The sequence below is a fragment of the Jatropha curcas genome, chromosome 7 (genome assembly GCF_041381405.1).
Source record: "Jatropha curcas cultivar XTBG-Jc1 chromosome 7, XTBG_Jcur_1.0, whole genome shotgun sequence".
In the NCBI taxonomy this organism is placed as follows: Eukaryota; Viridiplantae; Streptophyta; class Magnoliopsida; order Malpighiales; family Euphorbiaceae; genus Jatropha; species Jatropha curcas.
In genome coordinates this window covers 24,425,638-24,445,297 of record NC_143157.1, presented here as the reverse complement: position 1 = coordinate 24,445,297, position 19,660 = coordinate 24,425,638, and the positions used below count along the sequence as shown (strand labels likewise).

The window sequence follows — 19,660 nt, the reverse complement described above, 5'->3', positions numbered from 1 at the left end:
CGTCTGTGCGAGGTGTAAGCTCTATGGTGCCAGACTTGATTTTTACTTTTTTGGTGGCATTTCTGTTACAGCCGCTTGATGTGATCCATCTGCAGCCATCGTTTGGTAGAGGTTGTTCTCTCATCCCTCTAATAGTTAAGACCTTCCTTTTTAACTTTCAACACGAATGGTTATACCTCAACAGCGATTAATATTATAGTACAAATTACAAGATAGAATCTCCTCTGACAGCTTCTGTTACAACACTTTCGCATGCTACAAATAAATCTCATCACCTTTCATCATATTTTCAATGCTTTCCAATATGCCACTTGCTCAACCAAAACCGTAATTTTACAAAATCGTAAAATACAATGAACAAGAGCACAAAAGATGGCTTAAAATATACAAGCACAGGGGGGAAACGATTGGATATGCTAGATTCTAGTTCTTATTGTGTAGGGATCTCCTTGCCTTAGACGCCAAAGCTAATGCCTTGCCTTCTGTACTGGTCATCATCCATTCCCTCTCTGCACGGCGTTGATGTTGCCTAGCATTCTTAGCTCGTTTTGGTGCTAAGCGTGTGTCTCTTTCCACAAATGCAAGTCTAAATTTTTCAGCCATGGATAATTCACTGGGGCTCGAAGCAGAGGGAGCAACTGGCCTTGGTGTAAATCCACATACTGCCCAAGTTTTGGGATCAATATCCTTAACAACAGAATCATCGAGAGCAATATCTGCTAATGCTTCTATGGGAAGCTCGATCCCTCTAAATCCAAAGGGTGATGGCTTTGGATTTACTATTATTCGTGGGCACTCCGTGGCCAAGATCTCCATTGAATTATTATCAATCTTGGGCTGAAAAAGATAAATAAAAGGGTCAGTTTAAAGAGGAAAGAGATGGTGAGTGAACATAAATACATTGCACAAGGAATGCCAAATATGCCCATTTACATGGCATTCGGAAAAACAAGTGTTGAATAAAAGCAGAATAAATCATGATACAGTTTGGGGTTTAAACCACAGTTATACACGCAATGCTTGAATGGTGTTGGCTAGACAGGTAGGACTAAAGTGCCAAACCACTGCTTGTTTCTTCCACTTCTTAATATGTTTTCTTTACAAGTGGGAAAATAAGCAAAACTTCGGTACACAACTATGATGACGGAAGTTATGGCACAATCAGAAAGGTTTCGGAAAGAGAATGACTCCATACCCACACAAGCCACCGTAGGGATTCTGCACCATGACCAATTTCAGCAGTATCTAGTTCCTCCCATGAATCTCCCTCTATATCATTCAGCTTTGGTTTCAATATGCTCAAGCAGTTACGTGCAGTGTAGTCACTCCTTGGGCACCCTCTGCAACATTAACTTTTATTCAAGCCTGTTATTAAGTTTGTACCCTAGTCAAAATCTCATAAACTGTGGCTATAAGTACAGATGATTAAAGTAGAAGGCAAGAAATAATGCTGGATTACACAGGATATCCTATGATTTGTATAGTGAGAGAGAGCTTCAATTTCTTGTTAACATCAAAAAATCAAAGAGTCTGGTTCCAGTATCCCATGCAAAATGAACTCAGGAAGAAAATATTTGATGATATAATCTAAAAATTCTTACAGATCACTTTCCCTTTCTCTATCTCACAGGAATATCAACCTTTTTTTCTCCCTCTTTTGGGTGAGGTGACTTTCATAATATACATTCTGTATGGAATTTAGCAATTTAAAGTTGCATAGAATAACATTTAATGGCTAACTATAAGTTCCTCGCTTGGTTGGCTTCCCATTTCCAGCTTTAGGAGGGACAAGAAATTCCTTTTTATGGTTAAGATATTCTGCATGATGGCAAACTTTCAGAATTTCAAACAAAAGAGGCTATTGAAGAGACATATGAAGATAAAACATGAATAACAAAACACCAGAGAACAGACCATATGCAAAACTTTTAAGGCATGTTAATAGAGAATCTCATCTTTCAATATATAAATGCTTGATGTGTTCTAAAAAAAAAAGGGTACCCGCATCTCAATGTCTGCAATGACTTGCAGTACCGAATGAGTTCAGAAACACCATCAGCAGTAATTTTATTGCATCGGCTGCACAGAAATGGTGTCAAAATAATTGTTGTTTCTAAAAAGTAAATGAAAAATTGACTTGTCAGCATACACTTGCAATTAGCAAACAACTGCTCAAGAGAATGATGTAAATATCAATTGTCTCAAACAAACAAATAAACTTATGTATAAATTAATCTAATTATATGAAGGTCCAACAACATTAGAGAGAACCAAAACAAAAATAGTTAAGGAAAAAAAAAAAAATCTAAGAACCAAGCATCATTGTAGAAGCCACCAATTTATAATAAGAATATGACTATAATTGCATGGAATTTTACTAGGCATATTCACTATGCATTGATTGTCATCCTTTTTTAAACATGTTACAATGTATATGATGCTTGTATTATATCAGCAGATAACATGCTCCCTTACTTGATGCTGGAACTTGCATCATGCCGCATGGTTATCAATGTCAACATAATATGAGACATGAACCCCCAAGTTATTTGCATAGTTTATCCACAAGGAAAATAATTGTATGGATTAGTCCTTCCACTGTTTTCCAGAAGCTTCTAACTCCCTCCTACAGATTGGGTACTATTGCAAATATGAACTAGAAGAGACATGTAGCTAGCTTGTCCATTGGCAAAGAAGTGTCGTTCACTCATTACATACTATCATAGTATCGTGACCAGTAAACTTAAGAAATTTACGAACCTTATATCCACAGCTCGAAGAAATTTGCAGAGTTCGGCTACTTTCATTAAACCAGAATCAGTGACATCAGAGCCAGAAAGGTCAAGAATTTCCCAGGAACTATCAGCTAACGAAATGATGACATCATCATTTAGTAATTTCCTTCTCCTGGAAATTGCTGCGATTGCCATCTGCCATGAAACACGGTATGTCAGGGAAATAAGTTGAAGCTTGAAGAATGCTAAAATAAATAATAGTTATATGAAAATGCTGTATAAACAAACAATTTATATGCACTTAAACGTAAACAAATTCCCAAGAATACAAACAGTTCACAAAGCAGAACATATTTAGGGGGCAAGATACTCATCTTTCTAATACTATGCAGTTCAATGGTCCTTAATATTCTCTGGATAAAATTTCAAAATTTATGTAAATATCTGAGGCTGTGAAACCTTTCACAAGGCTAGTTCTTAAGATCATCATTTGCACTAGTGTTAGTATGAGTTCAACATGAAGCACATTTATACATGTTAATGATAGGAATAAGGAAAAAAAAAAAAAAAAAAGAGGGCCTTGGAAAATGGGCACATGTGAGATAGAGAAATTAAAAGAAGTGATTTTTCTAATCAGAGTCATTGGAATCGACAATCTGACAGATACCAATTAATTTTTATAACTACAAGACTCCTCAGACACACTGGATCACAAAGAGATGGCAGTATCCTTGCATACTATACAAACAGTATCCTTGCATACTATACAAACAGCATCCTTGCATATATGAGCATGAGCATACATTCTCATCAAAGCCAATAGCTTCTCCATTTAACCTGTGATAAAGAAAAATATTAATTCAATCCAATTACAATCCTCTCTTAAGCTCTCAGCCCCAACATCTGAAAGTCCCAGCCCTCTAGTAAACCAGCCAGCATATTGTCTCACAAGGTCTTCCAGCATTTCAGCAAACCATTAATGAATCAATAGCGCCATAAACCCAACAATTTTATTATTATTATTATTATTATTATTATTATTATTATTATTATTATCATTCAAAAAAGAAACTTCTAAAAAAACAATTAGTGAGAAAGGGACAAGAAAAAGGAAATTCATCGAGCACATCATTCCACCATGTCAAATATACGAAAAACAACAGTTGCACTAAAAAAAACCAATAAGCAGGAAGTAATAAACAAAGCAAAATTAACACCTTAATTTGTGCCGGAAAGCAAATGACAATCTCACTCAAGTCTGCAATTATATCCTCCAAATGCTTTCCAACAACTCCAAGGCACAAACTCACTAAACTTGGAGGTTCTGTCCTCTTCCGGATCAATCCTATCATCGAAAAACTCAACAAGCTAATCTCTATCATCCATAAAAATCATAGCTTCGAATTTTTTTTTTTAAAACATGAATCCAGTCAACTTAAAATCCCCTATTTGGCTGAAATACAAATCAATCGCAAACGAAAAAAACATAAAAAAATATGAAGAGATAATTACTGGAGGATTGGAACGTAGGGCCAAAATAGGAAGATTTACGGTTAAAATTGGGATTCAAATCGACTTTCTTCAATAAGGAAGCGATGTTCTCTGCAGCTTTGCCTTCTTCCATCAATACCCAAAATTCAGAAATAAAAAAATAACATCAAACGTAGAGAGAGATATACAGAGAGGAGACGGCTATAAGAAGAAAAACAACGAGGAGAGGAAGAAGAAGAAGAAGCCGACATGAAAAAAAAAAAAATCCTAAAATTTCTTCTTTATATTTGAAGACTAAACGACTGTTATCCGTCAAGCTGACGAATAGTCGTTCGATAACCCGGTGATCTTGAAAACGATCCATGAGTCGTTCAACCCCGTGTTTCGTTTAAAATCCAAATTATAAATTTAGAATTTAGAATAAAAAAATTTAAAATGCGGGCTCCACAGCTTCGCTTTGCTCAGTTTGATCAAAACGACGTCAATCTGTCCGTTTTGTATCAAAACGGGGTACCTTGGTAACTTGAGTTTTGCTTCTCTCCATCTCCAAATAGGCCGGCAAATCAAAGTATGTTTTAGTTTTCGAATTTCACTTTCTCCGGCGAAGCACGATAGCTTCCATAGATAAGCAGCAACGAACCAAAGAAAGCGACATCGTCTTGGATCAATGGTGAAGGGAGTGCAAGGAGGAGGCCAAAACCTACCGGCCGATGTGATTCAGGTGACCGATCAGCTGGAACGCCACTGCTTAGCCCCCGATGGATCTCTCATTTCCAAATCTGCCTACTGTGACCTTCAAATTGTACTTTCTACCTCCTCATTTCCTTTGCATCTGATAGTTTTCTCTATTCTCTGTTTGGTTGCGAAGAACTTTAGTGACTTTTGATTTGGTACTGTTGTAGGCGAGAGAGGAGATGTCGAGAGAGAGACTTCGCTACTTAGAAGCAATGGTAATGATTTGTTTGCTACTTGGGGTTTGAATTTGAAGGTTAATTGACGTTTTTGATAAGTTGATTGGCGTTCTTGCTATGTGGTTTTTCTATACAAGTAATGGTTTCTTTTTGGAGGAACAAAATTCTAAGCTTTTGTAGTGGAATGCGAATGTAGGCAATTTACTGCGAAGCAATTGCTATGGTGGAAGAGTATCAGCAAGCTGTTTCAGTGGCTAATCTTGGCAGCATTCGGGATATTCAAGGGTTATACCCACAACTTAGCTTGAAGAACTCTCCTCAGGTTTTGTTTTCTAAGATTACTATGAACAATAATTTATAACTGTAAGAAAAGATGGAAGAGAAAGAAAAATTAGAGCAATTCATTGACTTTGTTTTATTGTTGGTCTAGAATGCAATATAGTTTGTTTGGTTGCACTCTTCTAGAATAGTAGCACTTATCGTAGTTAAATTGCCATGGAGAAGGTACTATCAGAAAGGCTTCTTATTGTTATAGTTTTGAACAATTGGTTATTCAGGCACTGTATATGGCTCTAGTATGGGATGATATTTCAAATTTTTAGCAGTATTTGGCGTTAATTTTATTTATTATTGCATGAACTTGGTGGAGGAACCTTATTCTAAATTCTTAAATTTAGGTCTATGAGACTCTAGAGCATCGTTTGGTTGTTGCTGAAGCAGCACAGAAATTAAGGCTCCCTCTTATATCAAAAGATGGTGAAATCCATGAGGAGGAAATTGAAAAATGGAGTATAATGTCACGAAGTTCCCTTGATAGTACGAGTACGAGTGTGACAATCAGCCCGAGCTCTAATTCAATGAGCTATGCAAATAGTTCCACAAACAGCACCACGGGAGCAACAAATAATACCGTTTCTCTTGGTGCTTCTGATTCAGCAGAACCTGGAGTCGGTGGTGTACCCAATTGTTTTCTTGGTATAGCACCTACCTATTTATGGCAAACTCAGCTCCAACAAATGCCACTAATGTTGGTATGTTTCTGTTACTCTGGCTCTCACAAACTGCATATACGTTCACTTTAGATATTTCTAGCACTGGTATTAATATCAATTAATATTTTGTCTGCCATTGTAGGACATGGCAGAATACCAGATGTCTCTTTGCCATGAGATTGAGGCTCGTCTGAAGGATAAATGCAACAAGTTGGCCGATGCTTTTGTTGATGAAATTGGTAGGACACTGTATTACTGGACTCCTCCATCTCCCACTTCCCCTCTCACTCTCTCTCTCTTATAGAGCTTTTTTTGTAGTTGGGTAGTTGTGCATCTATGATACTCTTATGTATTTTTGTAAAGAATAAGCATTTTCAAACTTTGAAATTTAAGTTTTTTTTTTCTCAAACTGTGAAATATATTAATATTTAATAAATTTAGACGATGCATAAAATTGGGATCCCATTTATTTGGAAGATGGAGGGAGGCTTACATAATACTGAAGCATAAGTTTCAAAGTGGACTGAAACTCTAGTTTGATGAGCAAGCATTTTATATAAAATGGTTGGTGCATATAATAGTAAATGAGGTTAATTTGCCTATATTATGCTGCTGCAGACTCTTCATCTACTAGCCAAAATTCAATTGCTCGGCTTCCAGAGAGGTTTGGACCTTCCATTGTTGTTGTTATCCTCTTGAAAAATGCTTTTCTTCATCCTGGAATGCATATGAAAAGAAGGTCAAAAAAAGGAATGCCTCCACAAGATGTTTAATTCTACTTGTCTGTTGATTAATCAGGGTTAAGTTAATAATTGAAGAAATTGAAAGGGAAGAAGCTGCTCTGCGAGAGGATCTCTATTCTGCAGACAGGAAATTTGCAGAATACTACAATGTATGAGTAAAGAGGTTTTTTTTTGTTTCTGCTTAACTTTTTTTACCTCTTTTTTAGCATCTGAACTATAAAATGGCCTGAAATGTTGTCTTTGGACTTCTTGGGTCTAATATTAATTAGCATGCTATCTATTTCAATAACTTCTATAATGATTTCTTCTGGAAAAGGTCTTAGAGCAGATACTGGCAGTGCTTATTAAGCTTGTTAGAGATTTGAAATTGCAGCATCAACATAAATATGTAAGTCTTCTGCTTTGCAAACATCAACACCAGTTATTATTGCTTTTTTAAAAGTTAAAATTCTGATCACACTGATTAGTGCCGTTTAACTTGCTTGCTTAACAAAGTATTTTCCTCTTCCCACATGGATGGACACTTAAGCCTGTTGCCCAAATGTTTTATAGGATGAACTACAAAAGACATGGTTGTGTAAAAGATGCGAGACCATGAGTGCAAAATTAAGGTTTGTTGTACTGCTCTCTGTGAAGATTGTTTCAATCTTATAGAAATACATGTATAATGTTATTAAGTGGTAAAAATCAACATTTATTTCTTGTTACATCTTTTAACACATATTTTCAATTTCCATAATGAGAAGCCATTGCATTTTCTTTTTTAACTTCTCTGATTATTTTATCAGGGTTCTAGAGCATGTTCTCCTGCTTGAAACTTATACCAAGGATTCCATACCAGCACTCCATAAAATTAGGTGCTCTATGGCTCAACTTCTGAACTGTTGTTTGGTTTGTATGCTGAGTTTGAGTTGGTAACAAGGCTTTTTCTTATTTTTTATTTTTTGTTTCAGGAAGTATCTTGTGGAGGCTACAGAAGAAGCTTCTATGGCATACAATAAAGCGGTTTGTTTCCTCACCTGTGTTCAGTGTTTACAGTAAAGTAGCTAGGATTTTCTTCATCGTTGCTTGCGTGTTGGTTTCTGTGAATTTAGATAATTGGCTTAAGAAAATATTTTAATTAATTTTCAAATTCCTCTTTTCTGCATATATTTGTTGGTCAACATGATTGTTATCTTGATTTGAATTTGACATATAATTGGGATCTGCATTATCTTGAAACTGTATATTTCCTAGTTTTGTTTCTCACTTCTGCTCCTGGTTTTCATGATCAATCTGTGTTTCAACTCTCTTGCTAGGCTACACGCCTTCGAGAATATCAAGGTGTGGATCCTCATTTTGATACAATTGCAAGACAGTACCATGACATTGTAAAGGTGAACATCATTTTGCATACTTTCTTTGTCCATTAAATTCCTTTATCAGGTGTAAGCCTCTTTACCAACACTTTCTTACAGAAACTGGAAAACATGCAATGGACTATTCATCAAGTTGAAATGGACCTGAAACGATTACCAGATCACTCAAGCACATAATGAATATCCTTGGGTAAAATTCATTTTGTTGTATTAATCATCCAATGATTTGTCCCCAGCTCTTTTTTCATTTTTTATAAGTTTTTTCTCAGTTCACCTTGTTACCAGCATGTTGCTTATCATGTATAGTGAATGGCAATGAAAAGATATCATCTTGAAGGTTTGTACTCTCAAAAGAGATTCTTTGATTTCTCTTCCCCTCTAGCTTCTTTGTCCATGGTTGGTACCTATTAATTTGCTTCTGTATTGCTGGTTGGGGCTGTTTATGAATTTTGGAAGAATGTCCATTGACCACTGCGATGGTATGGTTACTTTGACTTGTGCCTTTCCTATTTCCAGAATCAGACGCGGATGGCTGTAGGGCACTTGTTGTGGACTGGCTCAATTTTGGGTCAGGTTCTCTGTATGAGAATTGGATCCTAAAATCACACTCCAAAAAGATATCAGATTTTTTATTTTATTTTATCATTATATCAACAAATTAATGAAGTTATTATAAAATAAAATTTCTAATTTCGTTTTTCAATGATAGATAATGGATTATCAAACTACGATATAAATTTCATATTTTTTTTTACTAATTTCATAAAATTTTTCATATATTTAATTAATTTGCGTTATGAATTTTATAAATCTAACAGGCAATTATTAAAAATGTATCAGCACCATTGGATATTGTTGAGGTCTTAATTGGAAAAAAAATGCCAAATGGATGGACTCAATTTGATTTCTATTTTTCTTTTCTGGATTCTTCTCTATCCCGAATTTCAACTTATGTGGGTTCCACTTCATCACCTATCCGGATCCAGGCTGGGTGCGTCCATTGTACGCGTGAACCGCCTAAAGTTTTAAGATAAAATAAAATAGTCATTCACGTCAGCATAATCCTACCGTCCAATATTCTCATTCTTTAATCACTAACTTACACGTTTAATTTAAAACCGACTCTAATTCCTACTCCGACCTCACGTTGGATTTCCAAGCAGGAGCGAAACCAGAAATACCGACCCGACCTTTCCTAATATAAATACTCCTCCACCCTCTTCTTTCTTCTCAAACTGTGATTCTAAACGCAACTGTTCTTGTCTGATCTCGTCTTTCGTCTTTGATTCTTCGTCTCTTAAGGTAATTGTTCTGATCATTGAATCGTTATCGGAGTCTAATTACTGTTTGATTTGGTTTTGATGCAAAATTCATGTGTTTGTTCTAATCAAGTTTAAAATTAGGTTTCGGTAATTGGAATTAGGTTTGTTATAAATAGCGATGGTATTAATAAAATTCTTTGTTAGTTTCTTTGATCTTGAGGAGTTAATCGTGCTGTTTAATCAATTTTTGGTTGCAAAGCGGATGGTTTCTCTCTAATCGGAGCCTGAAAGTCTTTTTTTTATTATTATTATTATTTAATTGCTCCTTTTCAAGGTTTAAATTGTTTCTTGAGGAGGGATTTACTTTATATGATTTACTTGCTATGATATAGCAGTAATTTGCGTTAGGTTTTGTGATAATCAGTTTGTGGATATTGGAAATTTGTGTAAGAGATTTGATGAATAACTTTTGAATCTTGAATCATTTATGTTTTGATGATATTGGGAATTAATTATGTTTGTTTTTCTTTGGTGCAGTTCTTCTCTTGTTTTCAAGTTCTCGTTAATCAAAGTACATGGTTGATCTAGAAATTCAGGTTCCTGCTGCTTTTGATCCATTCTCTGAGGCCAAGGATTCAGGTGCGCCTGGGGCGAAAGAGTATGTGCATATTCGCATTCAACAAAGGAATGGAAGGAAGAGCCTGACTACAGTTCAAGGGCTGCCTAAAGAGTTCAGCTACGAAAAGATCGTCAAGGCTCTCAAGAAGGAATTTTGTTGTAATGGGAATGTTGTACAGGACAAAGAACTTGGCAAGGTAATCCAGCTTCAAGGCGATCAGCGAAAGAACGTTCAGAGTTTCCTTGTCAATGCTCAGCTTGTGAGGAAGGATCAGATCAAGATTCATGGTTTTTAGAAGCCTTTGCTGGTGGCTTTAGCTAATCACCATTGATTTTTACTTGTGTGGTTTTACGGTCGAGGGACCTCTTATGTGCTATTAGCAGTTTGTTACTTCTTAAGCTTGTTTGAGTGTGTTTTATTTTTACCCTTTGAACCTTTTTCTCTTTCTCGATGAGAAGTTGTACTGCAGAAGTTTCTGTTATGATGGTAATGGATGTTATTTGTTTAAATGAGCTTGGCTTCTTACCTTCCCTCCTTGATGCAGGAGCAATCCTACTCCCTAGTCCTAACTGGATTCCGAGCGTAACTAGGATTTTATTTAATTTACTGTTTTATCTTAGATTTGCATTAGTGTTGCATTAGTGTAGTTAGGATTTATCACTATAAATAGACAGCACTAGTATTGTAAATCACCTTTATTTTCTTCATAATTTTGATTCAAAGGTTAGTAATCTGATTACCGATTACTGTTTCACCTACAATTATCCTATTCTAGCCTACTTGTTGAAAACTGACAGCCCTATATGTGGTATCAGAGCCCAAAAAGATCCTAAATTGCTGCAGGATTTTTGTTCCTGTTCTGTTCTAAACCATGTTTGGTAGGGAGAGAGATCGAAGTAGAGGTAATCAGTCCCAATGAATAGAGATGGCTGAGATATTGCGTATGATTGAGGATTTGACTCGGTGTAGAAGCCTTGCAGCGTTAGGAACCTGTGAAAGCCCTGGAGATTTCGGAAGGCAACCACAAATAATTCAAGGTTCAAGAGGATCTTGAGATTGATGAAGTCAAGGACGTAAACCCTTTTCACCGTAGATTGAGCGGCACGAAGTGGATTGGAAGAGTTGTCACTATAAGCCCTTGATTTGAATGGTGAAGGGATGAAGACTGAAGTAGCTGATCTTCATGGAGAGTTACATGTAACAAATTATTTAAATTGGGGAATGATAGATGTTGATGGCACTAAGGAGAGTGAAAAGGTGAAAGAAGTTTCATATTTTGACAATCAAAACAATGAAGGCAGCAACAAGGACCTTATGGAACCAATTATGATGAGTACGATGATGAAGAAGAGCAAGAAATTGATTTAGTTTCTGCCCAAGGAGAAAATACTGCCATGCAGCAGGTTCTTATTACCCCTAACATAGAAGAACAAAAAGACTGGAATATTGAACGTGAGAAAATAAAGGAAGATTGTTGTTATTCACAAAAGTATTTGCTCGTGGATGTTTGTTTGAAGCAAGTAGTCCATGAAGTTGAAATACATCTTCATGCAAGAAGGCTAGTGCAAATACGAAAAATTCTTTTTGTTGAACCAACTTTGCTTGCTCAGAAAAATGATGGATTATTTGAATGGCATGTGATGTTGGTTGCCCTTGCAAAAGCCTTAAGCACATGATATTTTAAGGAGAAGTTTACACGAATTGATCCTATTCTCATGGCTGAAGTCTCTAAACTTTTCTCATCGAAGCTGAGTTCTTTCCAACCCCGAGGAGAATGATGTAGGAGCATCCAAGATTAATTAAGAAGTTCTCTTTTAGTTTCCTTCCTTATTTAAAAATTGTTAATTAATCAGAAAATAATTTAAGTTTTCCTTCTTTATTTAGGGTTTAGCTAAATGGGAATACTATTCAGTTTAGGAGTCTAAGCTAATTAGGAATATTTTTCAGTATAGAATTAGGATTTGTCCTAACTAATATAAATATGACAACAGCAATTAGTTTTAAGAATTGTTTTTTTTTAATCTATGAATTCAGAATTTTAATTATAAGGGTTTTTTTTTAAAACCGATATGTTATTTTGTTTCAACCAAAATCATCCTATTCTAGCCCAAATTGTTGAGAGTTAATTTCCCTATATTCTTACCCTGCGTGGTTGTGGTTTTTCGTGAGTTTCTGCATTCCAAGACGAATTGTTGAAAGTTTCTTCGAGCTATTCGACATTGGCAGCATTATTTAGCCTATCGTGAGTTTGTGGTTTTTTCTGATTATCATGCCTTGAGGTATCTAAAATCTAAGAATAAATTTAACAATCGACATGTTAAGTGGAGTTTCTTTGATGAATTTAATTTCTCATTAAAGTATAAATCTGGTCAATCTAATATTGTGGTTGATGCATTGAGCAAAAAATTTCTAATTTGGTCAATTTTGAGCACTCAAATTACTAGTTTTGAAGAATTGAAAAATCAATATGATTCAGATTCATGCTTTAGCAAGATAAACGCTGATTTGCTGCATTCTTCAGAAGCTAAAAGTCTTGCCATATTGATTGTAAGATGGTTATTTATTCAAAGGAAATAAGTTATTTTATTCCTAAAGGATCTTTAAGGTTTACTCGCTGGAGCCGAGTCTTTTTTAAACCCGAGGAGAATGATGCAGAAGCAATCCTAGTCCTAATTGGATTCCAAGCACAATTAGGATTTTATTTAATTTACTGTTTTATTTCAGATTTGCATTAATTTTTCGTTTTCTTTATTTGATTAGGATTTACTATTTTATCATTGAATATTTTATCATTGAATAGGAGTAGAGTTTTAATTCTTTGGATTCCTATTCTAGTCAGGTTTTGTCACTATAAATAGACAGCACTAGTAGTATGATAAATCATTTTATTTTCCTCATAATTTTAGTTCAAAGGTTATTAACCTAATCAGGATTCCTACATCTTCCCCTGCGTCACTCCTCCCCTTCTTGTTTGATTGATTTGGGGATGATCTTGAATATAGTTGACAAGAATGCTTGAGTTTGAGACTTCAAGAGTATGGGGGAAAATTTTGTTGTATTGCTTGGCTCAGAATCTGGGAAAATTATTTTTTCGTTATTGGAAAATTAATTTATTTATTGTTCGTAGTTCAGCGAGGAAAATGGTTTTCCTGGAAATCGAATTGGCTGCTTTGGCGCAAATACATTCCTCCCATTTGCCTCGCTTTTTGATCCTAACATGGAGTGAAGAAATATAGAAGCCTATCTTGTTCTAGACTTCTCGCTGCTCATGATATAAAAGGTCTTTTCAGAAACTGGCACAATGTCAAACTACGATAACTTTGAGTCCTATAACTATCAATTTATGTCGACTTCCATTATCATTTATCGAAAATTACCTGTCTAATTAGGACGCTGCCAAAAAATGGAGGTCAGAAGTTGGTGAAAGATCTTATTATCTAACGGAAGTTCCAAGTCTAGTGGTCTCCATTGGAGCTAAGAGGAGAGCAATTCTCCAAAATGCTTCCAAGGCATTTGTCACACTTTGAATGTAACAATTGTTATCATACCATTGCGATTGACCCTTCTTTTTTACACAAATAGTTCAAACGTATTAGGGAAGTGAGGTATCTTTTTCTTTCACATGCATGCCATTGATCTATCTACAAAATACATGTACACCAAAAAGTGTACCGTTTTATCTATCCTGTCAAACGAAAGTTGAGACATAGCTGCTGCTGCTCCATTCAATTAGCTCAGTCAAAGGTTGAACGAGACAAAATTATACAAAAAGAACACATGGAACTTATTCATCAACTTGATAATACCTTCAATTTTCTCAAACTTTCAATCAAACATCAAATTGCTCAAAATCTTAAAAAATGAAAAGATCACATATGCACATCTCTTAGGTTCCAACTCAAAAAACAAATAGAAAATATAGTACGAGAGCGAGAAGTATTTCTGGGGGAAAATTTTATATATTTATCAGTTTGGAAGTATTTCGAGAGCGAGAAGTATTTATGGAAATGGCTTCGGATAATCTACATTCCTCTTCATCAGAGGATACCTCGTACAGAAATATAGTACTAAGTCCTTTTTCATCTAGAAGAGTCTGCCCTGGTGCTGGTTTCCAGTTCTCATCATTGCACAAAACTCTTCATAGTTGATTCTACCATCCTGTTAAAGCACAAAAGTATTAATCAAAGGCGAGATACTTTAGGGGAAAATTTTGACCTCTGGTTGAAAGCAGACGAGTAACTTACATTATCTGTGTCAACTTCAGATATTATCTCTTTAATAGTAGCATCATCACCCATACCGAAGTCTTTCATAGCTGTTTCCAGTTCGTCTGTTGTGATGAACCTGCAAATACATAAAAAATTCAAATTTGGACAACTCTTAAAAGCTGTAAATGTCCCACTTCTCGATTACACTCGAGATACTTTTTCCCAAAATCTCATCATCTCCATCGAACGGAACCAACAAACACGCAAAGCTCAGGCCTAACATACTTCTTCTGAACATGGTACCAGATATCTGTAAGACTTACCCGCTATTGTCCTTGTCAAAGTATTGAAAGGCTTTGTAAAGGTGTTCCTCTCTTTCTAGCCTGTGCCTATGCATTGTCGCAGTGATAAATTCGATATAGTCTATTGTCCCATTACCATCAACATCGGCCTGAAATGAAGAGATAAATATGTCAGCTCAGTGCAATGTAATTTGGTAATACATTTGAAAGTTCGACAATCAATGCATCTTACAGCCTCCATAAGCTGCTTCACTTCAGCTTCCGTAAGTTTGGATCCAAGTCGAGCCAATCCTGTCTTTAGTTCATCATATGTGATGGTGCCACTATTGTCAGTATCGATGTTTGCGAACATCGACTTTAGTCCTTGGATCTCATCATTAGAGAGATTCTCAGCAATCACCTATAGAGAAATCAAGAGTTCCAAAATGAATAATTAGTTTAAAAGTACGAATAAGTTTATTTCATTCCATATATCTCATGATTCGCTCCACCCTTACTACTCGCTAACTTACTTTTAGTGCCATTTTCTTCAGCTTGTTCATTGCTCTAAATTGTTTCATCCTTGAAAGAACTGCACTGTCTATTGGCTTGTCTGAGGCTTCTCCACCTTCCTTGAGCCATGGATGCTCTGGGAATGTCAAACTTTGGTTAAAAAATAATATACATGTACCAAGCCCAATGTTAGAACAACCGATATTTTATGAATTTGAAAGTGGCTCCGACTTTACATAGATGTAATAAAAAAAGGTTATCATTAATATAATGGATTTCGAAAAGCCAAAACTTGTTGGGAAAGCAAATGCAACCTAAATCACAAAACTAAAAGGATTATTTTGTTTGAATACCATAATATAATCAATCTCGAATGCCATATGAAACCTAAGAAAGGAACTCGCAATAAATTCTACCGCATTATAAAGAATAAAGGTTAATTATTCTGGAATATATATACCTAGAACTTGAGCAGAAGTGATTCTTTTCTTTGGATCCTGCGTCAGCATTTTGCGGACCAGATCCTTGGCACCATTGGATATTGATGGCCATGGTTGACTATCAAAGTCAATGTCTCCCTGTAGAATGGCATCAAATATGCCTTTCTCAGTTTCTGCAAAGAAGTCAGTAATCATCCAATGGACATTGTTAGTCACTGGAATAAGTAATTCATTAATAGTCAGAAACCATGCCAAGATCCACTGATACTGTTACAACAAAGATTGGAAGGTTGTAACAGTTGACAAGCATTCAGGTATATTTCTTTACCTGCCCAAAATGGAGGAACACCACTAAGCAAGATATACAGTATGACCCCAGCACTCCAGATGTCTATTTCCTTTCCATATCTTCGTCGTAATACTTCAGGAGCAACATAATATGCACTTCCAACTATATCCCGATATACTTTTCCTGGAGAGGATGGCATAGATTAACCATACAATATTCACAGATAATACATATAAAATCATATACTCTGTGCAAAAAGCTACCAGATAACCCAACTTACTAAATATGTAGAACCTGCCAAAACATACCCCTCTTTCCAATCAGGACAAAGCAAAGAATTTTCTTTAAATAAAGACAAATTAAAAGAATGGCAGGAAGTTTCTTCATCCCAAAAGTTCTAGATTTATTTCCGTAAACGATAAGGAATACAAAGGGAAGATCAGCAATCTAATTGAACCAAGCTTGATAGCAATCAAAGAGAAAGAATGCATTTATAGGAATAAATTGCAAAAAATAAGTCCAAACAAAGGCACACTACAGGAATAGCAGCTTATAACCAACAGACATGTAGATTTTCAGTCCCCTTGTTGTAAGGTCCATGCAAAATATGTCCCATCAATCATCCCATTTAATATCCTCAGTGAGATCAAAGTAACAAAAGGCATAAATATAAACGCAATACAAATTCTTCCAAACTATTATAATACTTATCCTGTTAAAAAGACATAATAAATTGTATATTTAAACGACATGATAATCAAAATAAACGGCTATGAATTATATAAGAACTAACTAGAAGTATCTTACCTTCTTCAATGAATACTGAAAGCCCAAAATCAGTGGCCTTTAAATGAGCATTCTGATCCTTACTAGACAATAAGAAATTCTCAGGTTTAAGATCTCTATGCATCACACCCATAAAATGACAGGCATGAACAACGTTCACAATAGCCCTACATATAGCAGCAGCTTCCTTCTCACTATAATGCCCCTTGGCAATAATCCTATCAAACAACTCACCACCTGCACAAAGCTCCATCACAAGATGCACAGATTGTTTATCCTCGTAGGCACCTTTAAACTCAACAATATTAGGTTGACCACTTAAATGCTGCATTATTTGAATCTCCCTCTTCATATCCTCCTTGTCATTTTTGGTAACAAGTTTCCTCTTGGAAATTGATTTGCAAGCATATCGCCTACCAGTTGAATTCTCAGTACAAAGATAAGTTACACCAAATTGACCCCTACCTAATTCCTTCCCAATTGTATAATGCAATCTCAAATCTTCAAATGGCTTTTCAAGAATTGTGTCTGGTTTTTGGACTGGTTTTGGGCTCGGAGCTGGAGCGGCAGGCTTTCTAGGGACGTGTATAGGCGGCTGTTGGGAAGGTAATTGATAGGTTGGCTGGACAGGGGATTTAGACTGGTAGGTGACAGGTTCCTGGGCTTTTTGATGATGTTGCATCCTATCAGCACCATTATAGTGCTGCTGGTGAGCTTTCTTGTCTTTGCTAAAACAGTGACCCATTATGACCTAATTTCCCAATTATACAGAAGAAAATTCAGATACCCAGATCAAGAAACAGGAAATGATACTAAAATTTCAAAATTCAGTGCGGAATAAAGAAAAAAAACTGAGCAGAATCTAAAAAACCGAGATAATAAAATACTTACTTTTCAGAGAAAGAAACAAGCTTTTTAGTTCCGGATCAGAAATTAAGGAATGAGATGAAAGAAGATATTTAAAAGCAAAAAAGACAGCGAATATATATAAGTTCTAGATAAAGGCCTAATGGATTTTGAAGTGAATATACTGAGATGTGATAAAAGAGAAAAAAAAAAATACCAACTTGGCTAGGTTGCATCCAAAGTAGATCAAAGTAATTGGCTTTTGAAGCTGATTGCTTTATTTTGAGATCAGATAAGTCTAACAGAGAAGGCAACAGGGGATAAACAAGAACTTGGTCAACTGTGGGACTGAAAGTTCAGTAATTCTCTTAAGTTCTCACAGAGAGAAGAAAAGATGAACCAAAGCAAGAGAAAGCTGAAAGAGACTAAAGCCAACTAATCAACAGCTTCTCTCACATATACACACCTAACCCAACTCATGAGGCTGCTGCTTAATGTTTTTCATTTATAATTTTTTTTAGCTGAAATTTATAAATAAATTCACATATGGGTTTTTTTCTTATCGGTTGGTTTCAGAATTTCTGTCTATCACCTTCTGTTTTGAATTCCCACACGGTTTTGAATCCAACTATTCTATATCGAAAATTGTTATTGACTTTTCTAGAAAAATAGTACACAAAAAATAAAATTATCCTAAAAATTAAATACTGAATATTATAATTATCCATGAAATTAAATTCTAAAATTAAAAATTTTAACTGATGAGCTTTTGTTCTTTTTTAAGAATTACATGTTAATTCACGGAGACATGGATAAAATGAGCATCACAAAATTATATTCAGGCAATTGCTGATTAAATAAAAAGAGGCTATAATCTTGAGAGTTAAAATTAATTAATTTTAAAAAATTATACTTTTCATTTTTTAGAAAAAAAAAAAAATTTACTTCTTTAATTGTGGTGCAAGCTTGGAGACTTTTGTCTACGAGTTTAACGATAATTTATACTAATTTTATCCAATTAGTCACTGAAAATGAAGTCGGAAGAACATGTAAACCTTGGAACTTGGATAGCAATTATAGGATGATTGAAGGCATTATTTCAATAAGGTGGGTCCCAAAATAATAAAATAAAATGAAATAATATTTGGTAGGACACGTGACCAAACGTGCATTTTGGTTAATGAAATGAACTTCCAGAAATTGTTTTTCTTTTTCTCTTCCTGTTATTTACGCGGCTTTGATATGGTAAAGGACACGTTTGGAGAAAGGAAAGTGTGTTTCTAAGAAAGTGCATAAAAACTGCAGACAACTTTTTGGGTAAACAAACTAATTATATATACTATAAGGGTCCGTTTAGGAAAATAAGTTATTTTAACAATAAAAGTTATTTAAAATAAATATAAATAATAAAGACAGTGTTGGATGCTTGTTAAAATAAATAAAAGTTACATAAAAATTTGTTATTTAAAAATATATTATTATCATTATTTTCTAATAAAAAGATATTCAGAATTATCGTTTTAAATTTGTTAGATCAAATCATTCTGTTTAAGTCTTTTTGATTAAAAAAAAAAAAAAAAGGATTTTTAGCTCATTATTATTTATTGGCAATCTGTTACAAAGGTGAAAGAAATAAATCATTGTCATTTTCATTTCTGTTCTATTTTGGTTTTTTGTGCTTTTGTGGAGCACAAACATTTCTTGCAAGTATTGCTTTCTTCATCATCACTTTGTGGTTTTATACATTGAGATTTTTATTTATATTATAGGAAACTTAAAATTGAAAAAAATATTCCAAAACTCAATATTTATAAATTTCATTTTTTGTTCAGTATTGGTGAGGAAATTTGAACTTTGATCAATTAACGAGTCGTATAAGCACTTATTATACCTTGATGTGCTTTAATAAATTTCATTGGAATATATGTTATACTATATTTTAAATATTTTATGTTAGACGATATCAAAAGTTATAATAAAAATTATTTAGAATATTAATTTTTTTTTTTTTTAGTGTGGCAAAAATATAATGGTAGGATATAAAGTTTTCCATTACTATTTTGTATAATAATTGATTTCCACTATCATTAATCATTTAATTATTGTTTTGGATAATGCTGTTATAATAAAGTACAAAAACATCAACTTTAGCCTTTCAGTCTCACTTTCCTCTCTTTCTACAAGAA

General features: G+C 34.7%; 4 protein-coding genes across 5 annotated transcripts; 2 read left to right on the top strand and 2 right to left on the bottom strand.

Moving 5' to 3' along the window:
- Window positions 1–170: 170 nt before the first annotated feature.
- Window positions 171–4,555, bottom strand: LOC105632964 (RNI-like superfamily protein). 2 transcript variants are annotated; one of them, XM_012215443.4, is made up of 6 exons: window positions 4,248–4,554; window positions 3,953–4,080; window positions 2,761–2,930; window positions 2,002–2,079; window positions 1,196–1,340; window positions 171–837 (listed from the first exon to the last, which is right to left on the bottom strand). In XM_012215443.4, the coding sequence occupies exons 1-6, from the start codon at window positions 4,357–4,359 to the stop codon at window positions 424–426; spliced, it is 1,047 nt and encodes a 348-aa protein (XP_012070833.1). In that variant the 5' UTR covers window positions 4,360–4,554; the 3' UTR covers window positions 171–423. The 2 variants fall into 2 exon arrangements, with proteins under 2 accessions (XP_012070833.1, XP_020534549.1); XM_020678890.3 differs by lacking the exon at window positions 2,002–2,079 and having other exon boundaries at window positions 4,248–4,555.
- A 165-nt stretch (window positions 4,556–4,720) lies between these two features.
- On the top strand, window positions 4,721–10,620 carry AUG4 (HAUS augmin-like complex subunit). Its single transcript, XM_012215442.3, has 14 exons — window positions 4,721–5,028; window positions 5,129–5,176; window positions 5,334–5,459; window positions 5,815–6,168; window positions 6,272–6,368; window positions 6,748–6,793; window positions 6,928–7,021; window positions 7,189–7,260; window positions 7,425–7,483; window positions 7,661–7,729; window positions 7,826–7,877; window positions 8,171–8,248; window positions 8,330–9,532; window positions 10,030–10,620. The coding sequence occupies exons 1-13, from the start codon at window positions 4,894–4,896 to the stop codon at window positions 8,405–8,407; spliced, it is 1,308 nt and encodes a 435-aa protein (XP_012070832.1). The 5' UTR covers window positions 4,721–4,893; the 3' UTR covers window positions 8,408–9,532; window positions 10,030–10,620.
- On the top strand, window positions 10,068–10,406 carry LOC105632962 (Translation initiation factor SUI1 family protein). The gene has a single exon (NM_001308793.1). It carries the CDS (start codon window positions 10,068–10,070, stop codon window positions 10,404–10,406), a length of 339 nt encoding a protein of 112 aa, NP_001295722.1.
- Window positions 10,621–13,895: 3,275 nt separating the features above from the next.
- Window positions 13,896–18,061, bottom strand: CPK33 (calcium-dependent protein kinase 33). The gene is made up of 9 exons (XM_012215439.4): window positions 17,520–18,061; window positions 16,650–17,379; window positions 15,882–16,025; window positions 15,574–15,726; window positions 15,134–15,249; window positions 14,854–15,021; window positions 14,643–14,770; window positions 14,356–14,455; window positions 13,896–14,269 (listed from the first exon to the last, which is right to left on the bottom strand). Exons 2-9 carry the CDS (start codon window positions 17,371–17,373, stop codon window positions 14,195–14,197), a joined length of 1,608 nt encoding a protein of 535 aa, XP_012070829.1. The 5' UTR covers window positions 17,374–17,379; window positions 17,520–18,061; the 3' UTR covers window positions 13,896–14,194.
- Window positions 18,062–19,660: the final 1,599 nt, after the last annotated feature.